This window comes from Spermophilus citellus, assembly GCF_964194105.1.
Source record: "Spermophilus citellus genome assembly, chromosome: 11".
Taxonomy (NCBI): domain Eukaryota; kingdom Metazoa; phylum Chordata; class Mammalia; order Rodentia; family Sciuridae; genus Spermophilus; species Spermophilus citellus.
In genome coordinates, this window is record NC_138192.1 from 21,624,986 (window position 1) to 21,645,452 (window position 20,467).

General features: G+C 37.8%; 1 protein-coding gene across 1 annotated transcript in view; it reads left to right on the top strand.

The window, feature by feature from the left end:
• Window positions 1-20,467, top strand: part of NCKAP5 (NCK associated protein 5) — an 858,948-nt gene that overhangs the window by 558,325 nt on the left and 280,156 nt on the right. Inside the window, exon 7 of the mRNA XM_081262221.1 lies at window positions 16,932-17,081. Within this exon, the coding sequence (XP_081118347.1) occupies window positions 16,932-17,081 (150 nt within the window). The remainder of the gene's footprint in view (window positions 1-16,931; window positions 17,082-20,467) is intronic.

Consider the following 20,467-nt stretch of genomic DNA (forward strand, 5'->3'; position numbering starts at 1 on the left):
TGTTATTGTATTTTTCTTCTTTATTCATTTTTATTACTTCTTTTCTTCTAAACATTTGAACATTACCTCAGGGGGATCAGTAGTGAAAACTGGCACAAAAATAATTAATGTGTATTTTACAGTTTACAAGGACTTTCACAGCATCATCTCATTTGATCCTCACCTTAATCTTTTAAAATAGTAAGGGCAGGAAGTTTAAGTTCACCTCACAGGTGAAATGAATATGGCTGTAGTACACTTAACTTTTCATTTTTTTTTTTTGATACTGGGGATATTGAACCCAGAGCCTTGCACATTCCTGCTACACCTGAGCTATGTCCTACCCTTTTTATTTTATTTATTTATTTATTTATTTATTTATTTTAATTATTTTATTGTTGGTTGTTCGGAGGAGTAGGAGAAAAATTATATAAGTGGAAGAAACTTTTTATTTTATTTTGAGACCAGGTTTCATTAAATTGCCCAGTCTGGCCTCAAATTTGTGATCCTCCTACTCAGCCCCCTGAGTGACTGGGATTACAGATGTGTGTCAGCATGACCGGCTAGGACTTAATCTTTTGAGTCCAAGTCCAATGTCTTGTAGGATTGGCATGAATTATGTTTTATATCAGTAGAGCTCAAATATGGGATTCATATGGGGAGTTTTAAATATTGCTGATATCCTGGTCACACCGCAGGTATTCTGATTTAATTGGTACAGGGTGTGAACTAGGTGGGAGAATTTTTAGAAACTTCACTGGCCAGTTCTAATAGAAAGCCTAGGATGAGAACCAGTGCACATCAGGGCATTCAATTCAGCAGTGTATTTTTTTTTTTTTTTTTTGCTCACTATGCTACATTTTTCCATGACTGGGTCTTATTTATATTTCACTAGAGAAGGTAGTTGAAAAGTTGGTAGTTGAAAGACAATGGATTTCAGATATAAGGGAAGGTTCTTTGGTGTTGTGGATACACTGATGAGAGATGGCAAAGGATTATGGGTACTCTGAGAGATAGCAGAGTGCTATGGGTACTTTAGGAAGAGACAGAAGAGGATTATTATGGATAATATGGATATTCTGATGAGCAGAAGAAGAGAATTGTGGGTAAGCTTAAAGCCTTCAAAGGCCAACAGCCTGGGTTCACATCCTGCTGAGCCTCTGATGTTTGGAGGAGTTAATTAACCTCTCAGAGCTCTGTGATTTCACTCTCAGCTATGTACAACGATTGCTAAGAATGTGGTGAACATGGGACAAATAGTTCAGGAAACACTCAAGAAAATGACTGGAGCATGGGTTGGGCCTAGTTCAGACATCCCAGACAGATTAGGCGAGACCCAGTGGGGAGACATGAGAAAGCAGAAGTGTTGGAGAAAAACCCTACTGTTAGGAGGTCCTACTAGAAATGGAAAGTCATTTTATTTGCAATAGTAGGAAGAAATTGTGGACTTGTTTTTTTTAAAAAAGGAGGATGGGAGGAGGATTCTAAATTTGCCTTAGGGTTAACTGGGCTTGAGACCTATTTTCTTTTTCAGAATTCAAATGATTACCAAGTCTTACCAAACTAAGACTTTTTCCTTGACATTCTGAGAGGCTGTGAAAATGCAATGTAAGCTTGGCAGAAACCATGGGCAGCCAGGTCCCAGCACTGATGCCCACAGCCAACTCCTCTCATGCCAACAAGTTCAAAGCCTTCTACATAGAGCTTAGTTTCCAGAGCAGCCTGAGCTATAATTGCTTTTGATTCCTCTATCCATGTCTGGACTAGTCTTTGGCACACAAAGCCTTCTGAGTTTGATGGAGGGAAAGAGAGACTACGCAAACTGAACAGCATTTTTCCTGTATAGCAGAAGTTAGAGCCAGAATGGTTCAGGGTTATTGTTGGCAGGTAATCATCCTTTTATCTTGGAGAGCAGGGTGATTTCGAAGGGCTTGAATAATCTCATGTTTCCTGTGGTAGCCAAGACCACAAGTCATGTTTACCAACTATTTATTGTCACCTTGATGTGCACAAGGTGGCCAGCATTTGTCTGTGGTTTTCTAAGGAAACAGTTGAAGGAGTGAACAGGATGATCAGCAAGTCTTAGGTGCTCAGAGGGAGTAGAATGTAAGACAGGTGAATTGATGTCAAGTTAATTGATGTTGACTGGAAAGTTATCTCCAGTCTCTAATCAATACATTTCACCTGTGAAGAAATGATGCCCCAGATTACTAAATTGCTTTACCAGAGTCACACTTCCCATGAATGGTAGACCTGGATCTGGGATCTAGCACATTATAATTTTATACCAGCCTACTCCCTGTTGCAACAGAAGGCATAACTAGTTGCATAGCACTCAAATGACCATTAGTGAAATCTAGAAGACTGTTTTAGTCAACTTTTTCATTGCTGTAACCAAAAGACCTCAAAATAGGAATTTTAGAGGAAGAACAGCTTATTTTGGAGCTTATGGTCTCAGAGGTCTCAATTCATAGACAGTGGCTCCATTCCTCTGGACTTCAGGTGAGGCAGAACATCATGGCAGAAGAGTCTGGCAAAGAAAAGGACCTCAGGACATCGCATTAGGAGGTAGAGAGTCTAAGCTCATCTCATAAAATATATTCTCCAAAGGTACTCCCCCAGAGCTGCACCTCTTCGAGCCTCACCCTTCCTGCCCACAGTCACAACTCATTAATTTCTACAAGGGATTAACACACTTATTAGGTTAAGGCCTTCATAACCCAATCATTTCACTTCTAAACTTTTCTTACATTGTCTCCTACATGAACCTTTGGGGGGATACCTAATATTGAAACCATAATAAAGTAAGTTGGAAGAAATCTTCTGGGAGAACCATTTATCCTGGGAACCACAACTTGCTCCATTCTTTATTATTTAAATGCACAGAGATTTTGCATGAAGAAGAAATCAGTTACCCAAGTTTTAGATGCACTTTCATATTAATTTTTCATGTACATATTCTGACTTCTGTAATTTTTTTTAGGACCATACTTATTTCCTGCTAATTTGTCTAAATTTCCTTCGCTCTCTTACTAGGATGAATCATCTGGCAGGTTTATGGCTGTCTTCACCCAGCAGCTCTTTGTATCTCTACTCCCACTGGGACTGTGAGTGGCTTGTCAGGATGTGCATCCCACTCTATGACAAAGAAGTGCTTCACACGATAGTTTCCTGCAATTTCCAGGGGTTAAGGATAAAAATAATAGTTTTAACGTCAAAAAGCACACCAGGACAATATCACTAGCAAAATTTTTTTCAGTAAAATTCCTCTAACAGCAAGTCCTACTCTCTCCCCAGAGTTTTGCCTGACTAGAGAGCAGGTGTTATGTAAATTGTACTAGAAGAAATGTAATATTCTTGCTGGTAAGTCCCATTTAGGAGCAAATGGGCAAGGCTTCTTTCCTTTCTGACATAAGTCCCAAGATAATTAACTAGATAATTCATCTCTGACTTTCAAAAAATACAACTGATATACCTCATTAGAGCTGTTCTTTTCAGTAACCCCTGGAAGGAGGAAGGTGGGAGGAATAGAGTACCTTTATTGGGAGTGGGCCTCTGAGTCTCCTGAAATTTCCAGGGTATCTTAGGATACATAACTTCATGGCCTAGAAGTTGTAACACTGCTTTGTGAGATGACTGTGGTAGAGGATATCAGTTAAAGGATAAGCATGCAAAATCTCAGGCTCAGAGAGGAAATCAATTTAATGCTGTTTTTATCTTTTGTGTAAATGTTCAATTGGTCTTTTGCTTTATGTCTATGTTGGTCAACTACTTGTTTACCAAAAAGGTCTGGTGAAAATATTTATGAATATTTAAGTGGTTGAGTATTACACTTACAGTGTTATCAGAGGTAAAGACAGGTGGCATGATGGCTCAATCAGTATCAGCATATTAATCAACATTGGAGTTTTATTGAATGCCTCTGTGTTGTGCAAAGTGTGATGATAAGGGTGTAATATCAAAAACATTAATCCTGCTCTTGAAATTCTTAGATTATAATTGTGACTGGTGAATTGCCTGTAGTATCTGTTTACTGGTTTTTTAGTATTTGACTATTTTTTTTTCTCCTTATCAACTATTTGTTATTAATGATATTCCTTAATTTATGATGTTTATGATGAGTTTATGTCCCTATAAACAAATTGTGGATTGAAAATAGTTTAAGGGCTGGGATTGTGGCTCAGAGGTAAAGCGTTCGCCTAGCATGCATGAGACACTGGGTTCGAACTTCAGCACCACATAAAGTAAAATAAAAACATTGTGTCTACCTATGACTACTAAATAAAGAAAGAAAGAAAAAGAAAATAGTTTAAGATTAAATTGTATTTAATACACCTACCTTACTAGACATTACAAATTAGCTTTGCCTGCCTTGAAAGTGCTCAGATCCCACCTACAGTTGGGCAAGAACAATTAACATGAAGCGTGTTTTGTAATAAATTACATAACCATATCATGTAATTCATTGAATAGCTGTATCCCCAAAATACTAATGACACAGTATACTGTAGCCTATCAGCTGTTTTCTCTGTCACCATCCTGTTGCTCAAAGTCACAAGACAGAGTCCTACCACATATCACTAGCTCAAGAAAATATTAAAATTTGAAATATATTTTCTATTAAATGCTTACTAATTTTGTTCCATTGAGAAGTCAAAAAAAATCACTCATTAATTCTAAGTTAAGGACCATCTGTCTGTATTATTAGGATCTTTACTATTGTATTCAAGTTCTTAAATAATTCTTAGTAGAGGAAGTGACCTCCCAGTAAGTTAATTTTAACAAACTCAGAAGATATATAATTATTTCTTTGCCAGCAATTGCTGCACATGCACAAAAGATATTGTATTGACCATGTTTTCTGAAACAAAAATTTGGACACGTTAGTTATCTGACAATGTGTATTCATGGGGGCAGTGAGATAGAATCTTATCTACTTTTTAAGATATTTAATTGATAATTTTTTAATATTTATAGTATACAACATGACATTTTGGTATATGTATACATTGCATAATCGCTAAATTGAGCTAATTAACATGTATGTCTTCACATGTTTATTTTTGTTTTTTCCTGTGGTGAAAATACTTAAAATTACATCTGAGCCATCTTCAAGTATATAATACAATTGTATTAATTACAGTCACCATGTTGTACAAAAGATCTCTTGAACTCATTCTAACTATTTCACTGAAATGTATTTGTTGACCGGTGTCTTCCAAACACCCATACTTTGCTCCCTACCAGCCCAAAGAACTACCATTCTACCATCTGACTCTGATCCTATGATTTCATCTTTTTTAGATTCCACATATAAGTGAGATTATGCGGTATTTATCCTTCTGTGGCTGGCTTGTTTTATTTAATATAATGTCCTCCAGGCTCATCTATTTGGAACCAAATGGATAGAACATTTTAATGTTTAAATTTATTTTAAATTAAATTCTGCCCAGGATTCTCAGACATATGGCTTCCCTTGGTGTGTAGAAAAGACGGCAGTCACTTAGCCAGCCCACCTACCATTAACAAGTCAATGACTGTATTGGCAGTTCATTCTGGGATGGCCATTGCTCCCCCAGCTCCAGTTCCATCTGGAAGCTCTGGTTTCCCTACCCTGTGACAATAATTGGGTCGGGGAATGACTGAATTTGAATTGCAAAATTTGACATTGAATTATGAGTTCTTATTTTGTTTTGCTTTGTTTTTTTTTTTTTTTTTTACTGACCCCCAAGCATTTATGTGTAGCCATTAAGCCATCTATTTGCAATTCCTCATATGCATGGCATTCTTACTTATACTCAGACAGCTCTCTATGAATTCCAAGTTCCTAATTTCTTTTGCTAATCATAGAATTCAGACACCTGGAGCATACCTTTAATGAAAATGATGGCTGACTTTTCCATATCATTCTATTTCCCAGCAGAGTTTCCGTTTATGTAAAATACCTTTAGAATTGAACCTTTTTTTTTAAGGGAATAAATGTTACTGATAGATGGAGCAGGCAATAAAAGCATCATCTGAAAATTTATTAGTGTAACTGTATGGATCTGTTCAATATGGAAGACGGTTGGCAATATTGAGGAGTGTTTTGAGTGAAGAGTAATGTGGAGTAGATGTGAATTGATATGCCAGTGGTTGTGGGTTCATATCAGAGACATAAAGAAAACACTTTGTTCTCTTATCCATCATACACATTTAATCTTGGAGATTTTACTGTGTGCTTAGTTCACTTTGTAAGTCAAATCCAGGGATGAAAAAGAAGAGTTTTATGTTTTGCCTGACAGAAGTAATGTTAAACTGTGAACAAATTGGGATGTTCTTTTAAAATCCTGTGATTTATCTGATGCTATTTTTCCCCTGTTTAAAATTTAGTATGCTAGTGCTGAACAAAAGCTGCTAGTGATCCCTAGGAATGGGAATGTTGTTATGGTATTTGCTGAAGTGCTATCTAAGTTGACAATATATTCTGTGCACCCTCCCCACCACCAGAAAACAAATGAGTGAGTAAATCACAGAAGCTGAAGGCACCAGGGCACACTGGAGTAGCTGTCAGCCTTCGGCTGGCCTCTCTACATCTCCATTTACCTTGCACTATGGTGTGTTTGTTTTGAACTAATTGGTTTATCATTTACTATGGAAATGGTAGTGGTTTTTTAAAATCACACAGATGGTTAGTGGCAGAGCTAATAAGGAAAGCAGACTTCTTGTTTCTACTTGATCTAAGATTTACTAAAAATGTGGATGTATTCCCAACCCTGGAGGAGAACACACTTTCAGTTGAAATTGAGTTGGCATTTGGTGGACTTCTAATATTTACTATTTCTCTGTTCTGTCAAATGAAAACCAATGTTGGTCTACTGATAGTCATCAGTGGAGTCCAGACATGGTATTTCTGATAAAATCACCAACTCTATAGAGGAAAAAGCCTGGGAACCTAGGAGAGATGCTGCCTGGCAGAACCATGGTTCATAGCTAGATAAAGATTGTAGAATCTCATATGGAATTACCATTGAGGATAGTTCTGCACATGCATAGGAAAGTCCAAGAGAGGTCACTGAGTCTGTGGAAAGAGCATGACATTTGAAATCAGAACTGTAATTAAATTCTGGCTCTGACACTTATTATTAAACAGGTACCTTAATATCCTATCAAACCTATTTCCTTGTGTATAAAGGAGATCCAGAATATTTGCCCTACACCTTGTAGTTGAGAGTATATAAAATTGTACATTTGAGTTCACTTGGCTTAACTCTGACATGTTATACAAATATTAGATGCTATTTATTATCTTTTGTGTTCCAGAAAGAACATTTCATGCTAACACCACCCCAATCTCTGTCTTATGTGATTGGTCCTAAATTACATCTTTTAATATTTTTTACTATGAAGTATTAAGTGGATTTAACACATGGTTGGGTATTCAAAATGAAAAAAATACAGTTCTGATTTCTACAACTGACTAATCCTAAAGTTGGATGTTCTTTTTTCAATGTTATTTGTTTTAATTTTATATTTATTTTTCCATATTTTATCGGTGCATTACAATTATACATAATAGTAGATGGTTTTTCAGATCCCCATAATTTTGTTTTTCCAATTTCAAGTTAAAAAATTACAAGTACTTGAGGGTATTTTGGTGTTATTCTGCCACAGTGCTAAGAGATAAGGATGGTCACTATCAGAAAAATAATGAATGGGTTAGAACAGAGGATAACTATTATTGCTGTTAGCAAACATGCATAGGTTTTGTGTCCACCATCTACATTTAAAGAAATAATAAAAAATAAAAAGCTGAGTTGAATTTGCTTTATTTTTCTAAAGGCCTTGCTACTAAGGCATACTTGGAATCATTCCTCTCATAAGCAAATTGTCCCACAGAGGGCTCATGTTGAGGATGATTTCTTGAGAGCATTAGTTTTATCTTCCACTGAGCTCTCACTGAATGTTTCTCCCCAGACTGTTCATTTATACAGGCAGAAAATGGGGTATGCTAACTGCAAAGGTTGGGCTAAGTGATTTTTATCTTAGGGTCCAAGAAAATTACACAGGAAAAAAAATGTTTCTTTAAAGAGAGAGAGAGAAGTTCACTTCTGGAACAAAAAAAGTACAAAATTTTATCATGCAGAGAATCTTCTAGGCATATCTAACAAAATGATATTATATATTTAAAATACCCAATCTTCAGCAGCTTTGTAAGTATCTGTTCTCCCAAGATGAGTTTTTATAGATAACTGAAATCAGAGAGGTTTAAATCAGAGAAGACCTTTGAGTTATCCTGTGTTCCTGCATTTTATAGGTGGAGAGTTTGAAGACTAGAAAAGTTATGTGATAACTAACTTATTGTTAGCTAGTGGCAGAGCTAATAAGGAATGCAGACTTCTTGTTTCTACTTGATCTAAGATTTACTAAAAATGTGGATGTATCCCAACCCTGGAGGAGAACACACTTTCAGATGAAATTGAGTTGGCATTTGGTGGACTTCTAATATTTACTATTTCTCTGTTCTGTCAAATGAAAACCAATACTGGTCTGAATGTGATCCACCGCTTTTCTCTCTGCCTTAATTTGGGTTTCTTCAATTATCCCCACATTCTTGGGCTCACATAGACCTAATAAAGGGTAGTGAGGGTGAGGGTGTTCAGATTTCTCTCTTTACTTTTCCTGAGAGACAAACTATAAGCCCACTATGGCAACCAGTTTGGTACTTTTCTGCCTCGTTTGGTACACTGATGGGCATATTTCTCCTTATTAAATGAAAACACATAAGAGAGCAAGAAAACATCTTTTATAAATTCGGAAGGCTTTTCAAACAAGGGAGTAGTAGACATATATTTCCTTCCTGATTTAGTTAGCTTCTTTGTCACTATGACCAAAAGACCTAACAAGAACAATTAGAGGAGAAAAAATTTATTCGGAGCTCGTGGTTTTAGAGGTCTCAGTCCATACATGTCCAATTTCATTGCTCTGTGCACAAAGTGAGGCAAAACATCATGGCAGAAGTGTGTGGTGGAGGAAAGTAGCTCAGAACAGGCAATAAGGAAGCAGAGATAGAGAGCTTTGCTCACCAGTGTCGAAATATAAATCAAAGGGACACCCCCAGTGACCTACCTTCTCCAGCCACAATCTATCTGCCTGCAATTACCATTAATTGGATGCAATTAATTCATATTAGTGAATTAATACAGAGATTCAGTTACAAGTCTCACAATCTAATCCTTTCACCTGTGGAAGTTCTTGCATTGTTCTACATGAGAGATTTTGGTGGACAACTCATATCTAAATCATAACACCTCTCGCGTTGGTAATGTAGAACCTCCCTCTCAGAATCAGCATTACTTGCTCTAGAAGTCACTGAAAGCAGTTACAGTCTATTAATGTCATCTGCTTCCATGAAATGGAACAATCATAGCATAACAGAGTCTCAGAACTCAAATAGAAATTTCCCCGGGGTTGTCTCATCACACTAACAAAGAGTAGTTTTTCTATTACACCGGCCAACATATGACATCTAAAACTAATGTAGAATTTAGCAGGTAGCAAGCTATGGGTAAATATGTCTGTTTGGATTACACCTTCTGTCCCAGTGTATTATTAATAGCTACCCCTCTTTTTACTCTCCAGTGGGCATTGGTTTGTATGATTAATTATCTGTTCATTTTGCAAATTAATAATAGAAATTAAATCAAATGTGTAACTTCAAAAGCTTATCTAAGTGAAAGTGATTTATGTTCTCTTCTGGGGCATCTTTGTGCAAAGGCTCTTAAACTTCAGTATGGATGAGCATTACCTGGGGTGTTCTCTAAAATTAAAAACTCCTGGCCTCACTCCCAGATATTGTGACTCATTTGGACCCTAGTGTGCCAAGGAATGTGCATTTCAACAAACTGCAATTTTCTTCTCCTTCCCCTGCCTCCACTGAGTCTTATGCCAGTGATTGTCAGCCCACTCTGAGAAACAGCGAGCCGAGGAAATGTTTTTGTCATTGTTAGAGGACCTGCATACTAAAGAATCAGAATTACAGGATGACTTACAAACTATGGCATTTCACCTTGTGAGACACTCATTTTAATCATAGTTCAGATGACTCCTGCTTAGACTCTTACAGTAGCACCCAGTTTTCCCCACATCGATGTTAACTTTCCTCAAGTCCATCTTTCCTGCTGTACCAGGGAGCTGTTTTAAACACAAATCTGACCATTCCAACCCCACCACTACCTCCTCCACCACACTTAAAAATAGTGACTTCCTGATCAATAACTTCCCATTTACTTAAAACTCCTTGGCACGTGGCCTGGCCCCACCTGCCCATCAAGCCTCATCTTCCTCCCCCACTACACTGACCTTTCTGACTTCCTTAGTTGCCTCAGTTGTATTACCCCTTTTCCAGTGCTTGACCTCCCCCTTTCCATCTCAAGGTTATTACCTGATTTGATCAACTCCCCCTGTGCCTTTAGAAAACCTTTCCTGACCTCCTTTCTATATCCTTCTATAACTGCTTCTTTAAGCCCCTAGAAACTTCTCATGGCACATAATGTAGTGTTATTTTACATGTGCTTGTGACATTTTTCTCAATAACTATCACCTTCCACAAGACCATAAGTTCCATGAGAACAGGGGTCATGGGAGCTTTTACACCCTGTGTCCCTAGCATCTTCTCCAGGGCCTAGAACATAGAATCTGCTCAGCAAATATGTATTGGATGGATAAATTAATTGAAGTACGGAGACCTCATGAAAGATTTATTGAGCCCTACTCTGTGTTGGGTCAGCGGAAGCTTGTGAGCTCAAGGTGAGTAAGACACATTTACACATCTTAGGGAACAGTGTTATGATCACTTTCCTCATGATTTTTTAAAGCCCCCTGACTTATGGAAGAGACAGCAGCTGGCTGTCAGTGAAGGGCTCTGCTGCTGCCTGCTTCTTGAACCAACGGAGCTCCCTGGACTGTCATCTGAGGGGAACTGAAACAACCCAGAGCTTTGTGTTGATTGATAGTATTTTACATAGGCCTGATGATGCTGAATGCTTGGGAACAAAAGACAAGCACTCCCCCAAAGGTGAATCATTACCTTGGTGACCACTTAGAGAAACTTATAGCCCTAAGGATTGCTTTATGTACCGACAAGGCAAAATTTGATTTAAATCCTTCAGTGCTAACTGAGCTCCTAAATCTTTAGCTTCCTGAGTACTGGCTGGAATTTGTTGAGGCAAACAAGCTTATGGTTTCCACCACAAATGAAATATGTGGGGAGTGAAAGTTGTCTGTGTGGCAGCCTCACTTTTGTAGAATTCACTGCTGATTAAACTCCATAAAAATGAAAACAGGTCACCTCTGGAATCAACTTATTCTCTTCACAGTTTGGCATCCTCAGAAATGGACTTGCCTTATTTTTCTGGTTCCTCTCTTGAAGGTTCATAAGAGAATGTATTTTATTTAGAACTATATGTTTCTCACTTCTGTGTTGTGTGCTCTCTTCTCTCTCTCTCTCTCTCTCTCTCTCTCTCTCTCTCTCTCTCTCTCACACACACACACACACACACCAGGTATCTCTCAGGTATTAAATTGGCAAAGAAATTTAAAATCCTGATATTGTCTCTGATTGGCATAGACAGTTTACACTTAGATAAAACAAGACTCTTGATTTTTACAAATCTTGTCATGCTTTATGAATGGAAAATTAATTGAACAGCTACCTGAAACTGGCAGGTTGTGGTCTGCCGCTCGGGCATAGCCATGATTCTCTCAGATCTTTCTCTCTTACCTTTTTCCTGATACTTGTTTTTCACTTTTCTTCTTCTACTTCCAACCTATAGTTTTCATTTTGACACTCTTGCTCATTCTCACATTACACTCTAATCCTCTCATTGGTAAATAATTAAGGAGACAAGTAGAGAAAGGACTTCCGAAGAGGAAATAGACTTTGAGGTCTGAAGTAGCACATGGATAGAATATAGCTTTCTGCCCTGGGTGGTGACATACCAGAGCAGGCCTGAAGCCTCCTCTCTGTCCTTAATCTCATGCACAGTTCCTATGCCATTCCTGCAACCATTCTGATTGCTCCCTTGTCTTCCAGCTGCCAGTATTTGTCAGAAGGCATGATTGTGGTAGAGATATACAAACCTTTCTGCCTACAGCAGCCTAGAAATGCTGGAAGTAAGCATCCTAAGAGCTGGCCTCAATCACTGGATTTCAAGGGGATGGTGTACAATTCACCCACCTTCCTCCTGCCTGGGATGGGATAATTCTGAGATCTGTGGTTTACACCTTCTTTAGTTTCCTATGAGTTTTGGCTTCAGTCACTTAGTAACATGCTCTCTCATCTTTAGTGAATCTCTTCTTTACTTCTCTACTAGCATTTACTGAATTTCTCAAATAAACTACTTGCAGGTAAGTCCTTATTTTCTCTAGACACATGCGGGATGCTACCTAATAATTTAGAAATGCTAATGGAGACGTTGAGTTGTATGGGATATTTGGCAGGAACTGCATTTTTAAAACCTTGATTCTTCTGCCGGTTTTCCTTCCTTGTCTGCTGTCATGGCTTTGGAGATCTCATCCTATGATCCCGCCTTTGCTGCCATCTCTGATGCTCACCATTCTGTTTATTTCTTCACATGGCTCCATTTCTCTCTCTTATAGAAGGTTCCTGTTTGCCTCTAAAATACCCTTCAGCTATAGTTCTTTATATTATCTTCTCTTTCCTGCCAAACTTTCAAAGAAGCCTCTGAGAAAATTGCCCCAATTTTCTTCTCCCTTTTCACTTTTTGCTTAATCATGGACAATTTGGATACCATTGTCACCCTTCAGTCAAACAGCTCTGAAGGCCCCCTAACCACCTTCTTATTTCAAAACATAGAGGTCCTCTTTTTGTTCTCTTGTCATTTCTGTTACCATTGAGCGTACTGATAACATTTCCTTTTTGAAAATTGTCTTGAGTGGGTGAATGCTTAGAATCTTAACAATAAAGGGAGATTTAGTCCACACTGGCCACTTTACAATGGGGGAAACTGAGACCTAAAAAGTTCAAATGATTTGCCCAGCGCGGTCCAGAAATGTAAAAGCCGCACATTGATCATCCGTGGCAGATTCAGATCTACCATGTGAACTGTTTTCAATTAATCCAGAACCAAAACCTTTCAAATATTCCTAGATTTTATTCCTTCCTACATAAAGGCCTCCCAAGGGGTCCCTCCACAGTCGTTCTCCATTGCAGCTGTTAGGATGGTATTTCTAAAGTGTAAATCAGAGCCTACCTCTCCCCTGCTTAGTCTCCAGTTCTTCTTTTCTGCACTGAGAATAAAATCCAAACTCCTTTCTGTGCTTTGTAAGATCCTCCTTGGTCCAGCAGTCTTTCCAATCTTAATTACTGTGCATCCTCCTCTTGTAATCATTCTGCTGCCAAACACAGACCCTCCCCTTGCCAGCAAGGTCAGCCTAGCCCTCCTTGGGGCACTTGCTTTGCTGCTCCTACGGTGGGAATGCTTCTCTCTCTGGCCACTGCACCACTACTTCCCTCTCTTCCTGTGGTTCTCACTCAGCTCCAAAGGCCTCATGCTCAGAGAGTCTTAATCTGATGTCACCATACCTAGCATTGTCCATAACCATCCCACTGCCCAAGACAGTATTCTGTTTTTATTTTTTTCATAGCATTTATCACTAGTCACAGTTATGTTACTTATATATGGTTTGGAGTTTGTCATGTTTCCGAACATTAGAGTATACTTTCCTGGAATGGAGGGACTTTGTTTTGTCTTTCATATCTCTCACACCTAGATCACCAAATGACCAATAATCAGTGCTCCATAAATTTTTGTTAGATTAATAAATAAATTAGTGAATGATATCTAAATCTCCTTTCTCATTTCCAGGAATCCTCACCCTCTTTTACTCTCTAATTTAATTCTATTATTCATCTACTCTTTCAAAATATTTGCTCCACTATAATCAAAATGGTTGCCTCCTGAATCAATGAGGAAAACACTCCTGACCGGGTGTTACCTTTTCAGTTTTCTCATTGGCCAAACTCCGACCTTATGCCTAACTACTCAGATTTTATCTCTGTTAAAGTATAACTCACATTTCATTTCCATGAAACCACATCTCACAGCCCTCATTGATCATCCCTTCTTAAAATGATGTACAGTGACCCTTGTATTTTGGGGATTCTGAATACTCTTATAGGATTTATACTAACTTGAATTCTATCTTCAAGTTTCATAGAATATGTAAGTTGTGCCTAGTTACATTAAATGTGTGTTTGTTACATGTAGTAGATCCTCATTTTGTGTAGGTCCTATGGTAGCAAATTTATCTATTCACTAAAATTTATTTGCAACCCCAAAATTAATATTTGTGGAGCTTTCATGGTTGTTCACAGACATGTAGACAGGCGCTTCCCTGCTGGAGTGGAACATGCTACCCTCTGCCTTCTTGCTTCAGTTCTCATACAATAAGAAAGTGTGCTGTTTGCAGCCTACTTAGCACCATTTTGTTTGCATTATAAGCTTTTTGTTGGTGATGTTGCTGTTTAAAATTGCCCCTAAGCTTTCAGGCATGGTGGCACATGCCTATAATCCAATGGCTAGGAAGGCAGAGGCAGGAGGATCTGGAGTTCAAAGCCAGCTTCAGCAAGAGCGAGGTGCTAAGCAACTCAGTGAGACCCTGTCTCTAAATAAAATACAAAATAGGGCTGGGGATGTGGCTCAGTAGTCAAGTGCCCCCAAATTCAATCCCTGGTTACCCCCCACCTCCCCAAAAAATGCCCCCAAGCATAGTGGTGAATGCTGCCACGTGCTCCTAAGCACAAGAAGGCTGTGAATTGGAAACAGGTATAAGGTATTCAGGTGTAAGTCATTGTCCTGTTGGCTGTTTCGATGATAAGGAGACAACAATATCAAACAAGCTGTCTTGAAACCAGAATACACAGGCAGTGAGGTTATGTGTTGCTTGGCTGGTAGAAATGTTTTGACCAGAGGCCCGTAGGAACCAAACGCTATGTTTCCCCTGGGAGCAATATTTGCTAATTCAGTGTTCGTGGCACTTCGTGGAATTTAACTACAGTAATAATGAGAATTGACTATATATGTATATGTACACTGACATTAGTCTTATTTAGGAGACAAGGAAATAAATTCTTATTGAAATTAAGTAGTTTACCCAAGATCATTTGCCAAGCTGCTAAATAGTAGATTCGAAATCTGGGCTGTGAGATTCCAAAGTCTATTGGGTTTCCTTTTACCAAACCAGTGTTTTTCTTTGTTTTAATTAGGTTCAGAGTCCTAGTTATTACAGGGTATCATGGGCGTGTGCATATAAAATACGAGTTGAGTTTGCTGAGAGAATAATTAAAAAAACATAGTTCACACTGAGTAGACAAAAGTATTTTTTTAAAGTTTTATTTATAGTCCCACGTTAGTGAGCAGATAAGTGACTCCCAATCTTAGAAGTAAAATAACCTCTTTTTTTCAAAGTTGAGTTGTTAATAATATGCACAAGCTTCGTCTTCTTTATCATGGAAATGAAATTCTGACTAGTAGTACACTTGTAGCACATTTGCATGTTGTATGTATGTGGTCAGAGACACAGGCCAGACTTTATAAAAGACTTTTGCCTCCTTAACTGTGTATATACTTATATGCAGATATGACAGGAGAATTTATATTATAAAACCTACCCAAAACACATACACATGGATCAACTTACTGGCTTTGTGATCTGCACTGTTTCATATGTGTATGTGTGTATACACATGTATATATCCACATGCACACACACATTTATACATATGTACATATGCACATGTACATGTATGTTCAGACTTTTTTTTTACAAACTTCATAATATATCTTCAAAAATAATTGAAAATATTTGTCGAACCTTCAAAGCACCTTGGTGAACATAGTTTGAACAGCCATTTCTTACCCACATCCCCACCAGTAGCTGTTTCTTTCTGAGTAGATAGTCTGCAGATCTTACTGGTAAGAATCATATATTTTTTACTTATGTATTACAAATGATCTTAGCTTAGTACTAAATATAAAGAAGTCTCTCACCATTGGTAATCTACTGCACCCCAGATGGTTGGCAACCAGCTATATCGTAGCAAAGATTTCTGCAGAGTGAGTTTAGAAGCAAATAATGTGATGAAATGATTTCACTTGATTGTGTGGAACAAGGGCCTTGATGTATCACAGAGTGGATCAGATTTTGTTCCTGTGATATTCTCTTGACATTTCTTTTTTCCTCAAAAACCAGAGCCACACAGGAGTCTCAAATTAACACTTCTCAACTTTGAAAAAAAGCTGCCAGAGACAAGGTTGGGTGAGGAGTTCCCCACAGGGAAGCAAGACCAGATAACAACATTTTATGTCTTCCCCAAGGCTACACTATAATTCCCAAAGTGTTAGAGAAGGGGCTAAGGGGTCCTTCAAAGCTATGACATTAGTAAGCTGAAGGGACTAATGGGTTTTAGCTTAGAATCCTGAACTCACGGTTTAAATATTTTATGATAGTTTGCTTTTCCTTTAATTAGATGGCTGCATGTCCAGAGACTTTAAATATCCTATTTTTAAGAAGCTAAACTTTTCACATCTCGAGGCATCAAGGTTGATGTATTTCTCCTGGTTTAAAGAACAGCTGAATTCCATTGTGCAGATAAAAATGGATTAACTGCATGATACCACCTCGGGCTTTACTGGCTCTGTCACTTCTCCAACTGGGCAGAGACTTTTGCCTCCAGAGGTGATGACCCAATGGTTTTGTCCTGCCTGAGTTAGTAAAAACATCCACTGTGTTTATAAGCACCACTCAAGAGTTTGTTTAGCCACATCTTCTCTACCCCGACCCCAGAAAGAATGCAAAAGCAATAGAGATTCCAAACTTTTCAGCTTTATTTTCCACTCCTTATTTTCCAAGTGGAGATTATTGAAAACAATCATTCTTTCTTGTTGCAGGAAAAGCCACCGGAGGAAGAGAGAAAACACAAGGAAGCTTTGGATGATCTTCACATGGTGGTAGATGAGGATTCAAGGAGTGAAAACAGCAGTACAGATGAGGGCAAAGAAAAGACGAAATTGCTGTTGGAAAGATTGAAAGCTTTAGAGGTAAGAAATGGAACCATTCCTACATGTTTAAAGAAGAATAACAGTGTTCTGCTTTTATTGGCACTGATTTTAACTGAGTATAAATCTTCCTTTCTCAATTCTCCCAGACTGATATAACTGAGTGTCTACCACTGAGATTCTTTTGTCAATGATGAACAAAAAATTAAGATTTGCAGCATTGAAAGGGTCTTGACACAGTGGCTGTGACTTTATTGCCTTAGAAAGAGGATGTAGGACAATAATTCACTTTAAAATCGTTTCAGATCTCAAACTGGATCAATTCCTAAAATTACAAGCTCTTTGATACAGGAGGCTGGGTGAAGCTTCACATCGTTTTCCTTATACCGGATGAAATGAATGAATGAGTGAATGAACAAGCAAAATACTTTAGAGTGTGTAAAGAAGATTTTAAAAAGGTTGTGTGTGTAAATATATGTATATGAATATATATGCATACATTTGTACATGTATTATATATATACAATGTATATATAAAGATCATATATAAATTTTTAAAAAGTAAAAGCATTTTTTTCAAATAAGACCATGCATAAAAGTTCAATTTGTTTGTGCAGCATATAAAAAGTAGAGTTGAAGCCAGGATAAAGGGTCTTTAAGGAGATTTTTGGAGCACTATAGTCCACCAAAGTACTGTTTGAAAAACACAGGGTTATTGCTTAGTGGCATTTGACATCATATCAAGTGTTAATTCCTGAATTTTCAAAGCAGTATCAAAGAACACTCCAGCTGCAAGTTCTTGATTGAGATTATATGTTCTAAAAAATTCAATAAAGCTGCCTTCTTTCTTAAGAGTTTACTTCCCTCTTTTCCATATATTTATAAGGGGTTTTTACCCATCATCATCTAAAATCAGTCCTACTATAAGCTCTACAGAATCCTGCAAACTTCCATGATATGAATAAACAGAAATGGAAGAAAGGTCTTGTTTTCTATACTTGGTTTCTGTGACCTGGCCTCTAACCCACCACATGGTCACTAGGGAGCGTGTCGTTTTTATTCTTAGCACATGTTCAGCACAATGGTTAAGATAACAGACTTTTGGGGCTAGGGATGTGGCTCAAGCAGTAGCGCACTCCCCTGGCATGCGTGGGACGCTGGGTTCGATCCTTAGTACCACATAAAAATAAAATAAAGATGTTGTGTCCACCAAAAACTAATAAATAAATAAATAAATATTAAAAAATTCTCTCTCTCTCTTAAAAAAAAAAGATAATGGACTTTGGAACAAGATGCTCAGGGTTTTTTTTTTGAATACTTGTTCTATACTTTTTTGCTTTTAAAACCTTCAAATTCACATATTCTCTCTGTGTTTCCTCAATTGCAGAAATGAGGATAATAATAGCAACTCAATTTACAGAAAAGTAACAAGGATTAAATAAGTTATTTATACAATGATTTTCTTAGCTTGGTCTCTCCTGTCCATCTAACTCAAGGCTGCTACCTCTTCCTAAGTCATTTTCCCCTATTTCTCTGAATTCAGTGATCAATACAAAAACTATGAATGAAAAAAAAAATCAGCTATTGCACCCCAGTATGAGTGAAACAGATAGGTGAGCAACTGATATTAGACACAGAGCAAAAGGGAATCCAACTGAGGGAAACTCCAAGAGTTCCCAGGTATGAAGGACCAGGAATCACCTGTCTCCCAAGGGGGTCTCATGCTTTTGTCATTTTTAAAATAGTGTTAAAGATAGGCAGGTCTTCTTGAGGGGAACTGAAGTTTCTGTTTGAGAGTTGTGAGAAAACTTACAACTCTCTTCAGTCTGAATTAACTAGATTGAACAACAGGAGTGAGTTGATATGACATGTACTTAGATTGTTTAGTTTTTATTTATGATTACAGTGAACATTGTTCTCAGTTCATCTTATTGTCAAAGACAACTTTGTGAAGGACATTTGGTCTAATCAAGCTAAGAGGTATTTAAAAAATGTCTTTGGCAGCAAATGTTCCATGAGGTTCAGAGTGAAAAAGAAGCCATATTTTTTCCTTCCTCAGAGAGCTTTACACTTTCAGCAACAACTCTTTCATCCACCATTAGTTGGATGTAATACATGATATATTTAAGTGCCATTTGGACCCATGATTTTAGTTTACAAACTATTTTATTTCCTAAATTAATTTTCTTTAATCCAACTATCATTACTTGTTTCCTAAAATTCTTTGTTTAATATTAAGTTAACTCTGTTTTTGCCCCTGTTTCTCCCTACATTATACTTGACAATTCTATCATTTTTATTACATAAAATCTTTTTATTGTATGTGATCCAATTTTCATATGAATTTCATATGCTACTTAATTAGATTTTTAAAGAATTTGCTACATATGCTCAGTGTGTAGGATCCTCTGCATAGGTTAAAATTTGTTGTGAGAAAATAGAGAACTCATTTTGACAGACTGTGATTAGAGCTGGTCACAGACCCCCATGTGGATTCCTGCACTTCCACAAAATGCTCCTCTGAAAGATTGCAGGGAAATTAACTGTAGTGCATCAAAATCGCTTTGGCAAGATTTGATATTGTACAGCGAGATTTTAGAGAAACAAGGGATATTTTGTACCGGTATATCTTTGAAAAAAAAAACATGCATATATCTTCATCTCTGAGCTGCTGGTATTGTAGGAAGCAGCAAAGAATGATTTTCAGGGTGATGGAAAGCAGTCTTCTTTTATTCCTGCTCCCCAAACAGGTCCCAAGAAGGTGTGGAAAAGGAGTTACAGAGTCTACATCTAATATCGTGCTCTTGATTAATATGACAGTAATATCAAAATATTAAAAACAATTTTTGAAACACTTAAATTGTAAATTGTATTTGAAAATCTCCTGACTTTGAGAATTAAGTAAATATTTTCCAGGTACCTCTTACCTCCACCTCAGGATCTCTCCCTCTTGTCATCATTTCCTATTCACTTCTGATCATAATCTCTCATCTTCTGTGTCAGCACCAACATCCTGTGGAACAATACAGCCTTTGCTGGAATTTTCCAAAACCCAACCCCAGAGAGGAGATGGGGCTACAGCAGCACATCTTTAGGTAGCTCCACTTCTAGTCAGTCCTTTGGCTACAGCACCTTCCTCAGCAGCCCCTTTCTTTTCAATTCCCAGCCCCAGGACGTAGGACTTGGCTAGAGCTTTCCCACGGGCTTCCCTGTTCCACAGCCAACTTCCCCCCTTGTCTGCTATGCAGATTTCTAGATCTAGGCACTTCACCTCATGAGTCTATTCCATGCCATGCCCAGGCTCATCAAGGTATTCTAGCAAATCAGGTGTTTACCTTCCTAAAGAGAACTCTAGGTCCTGCAGCCAAAATAACACACACACACACACACACACACACACACACACTTTATTTCTCTGCTTAGTGTCT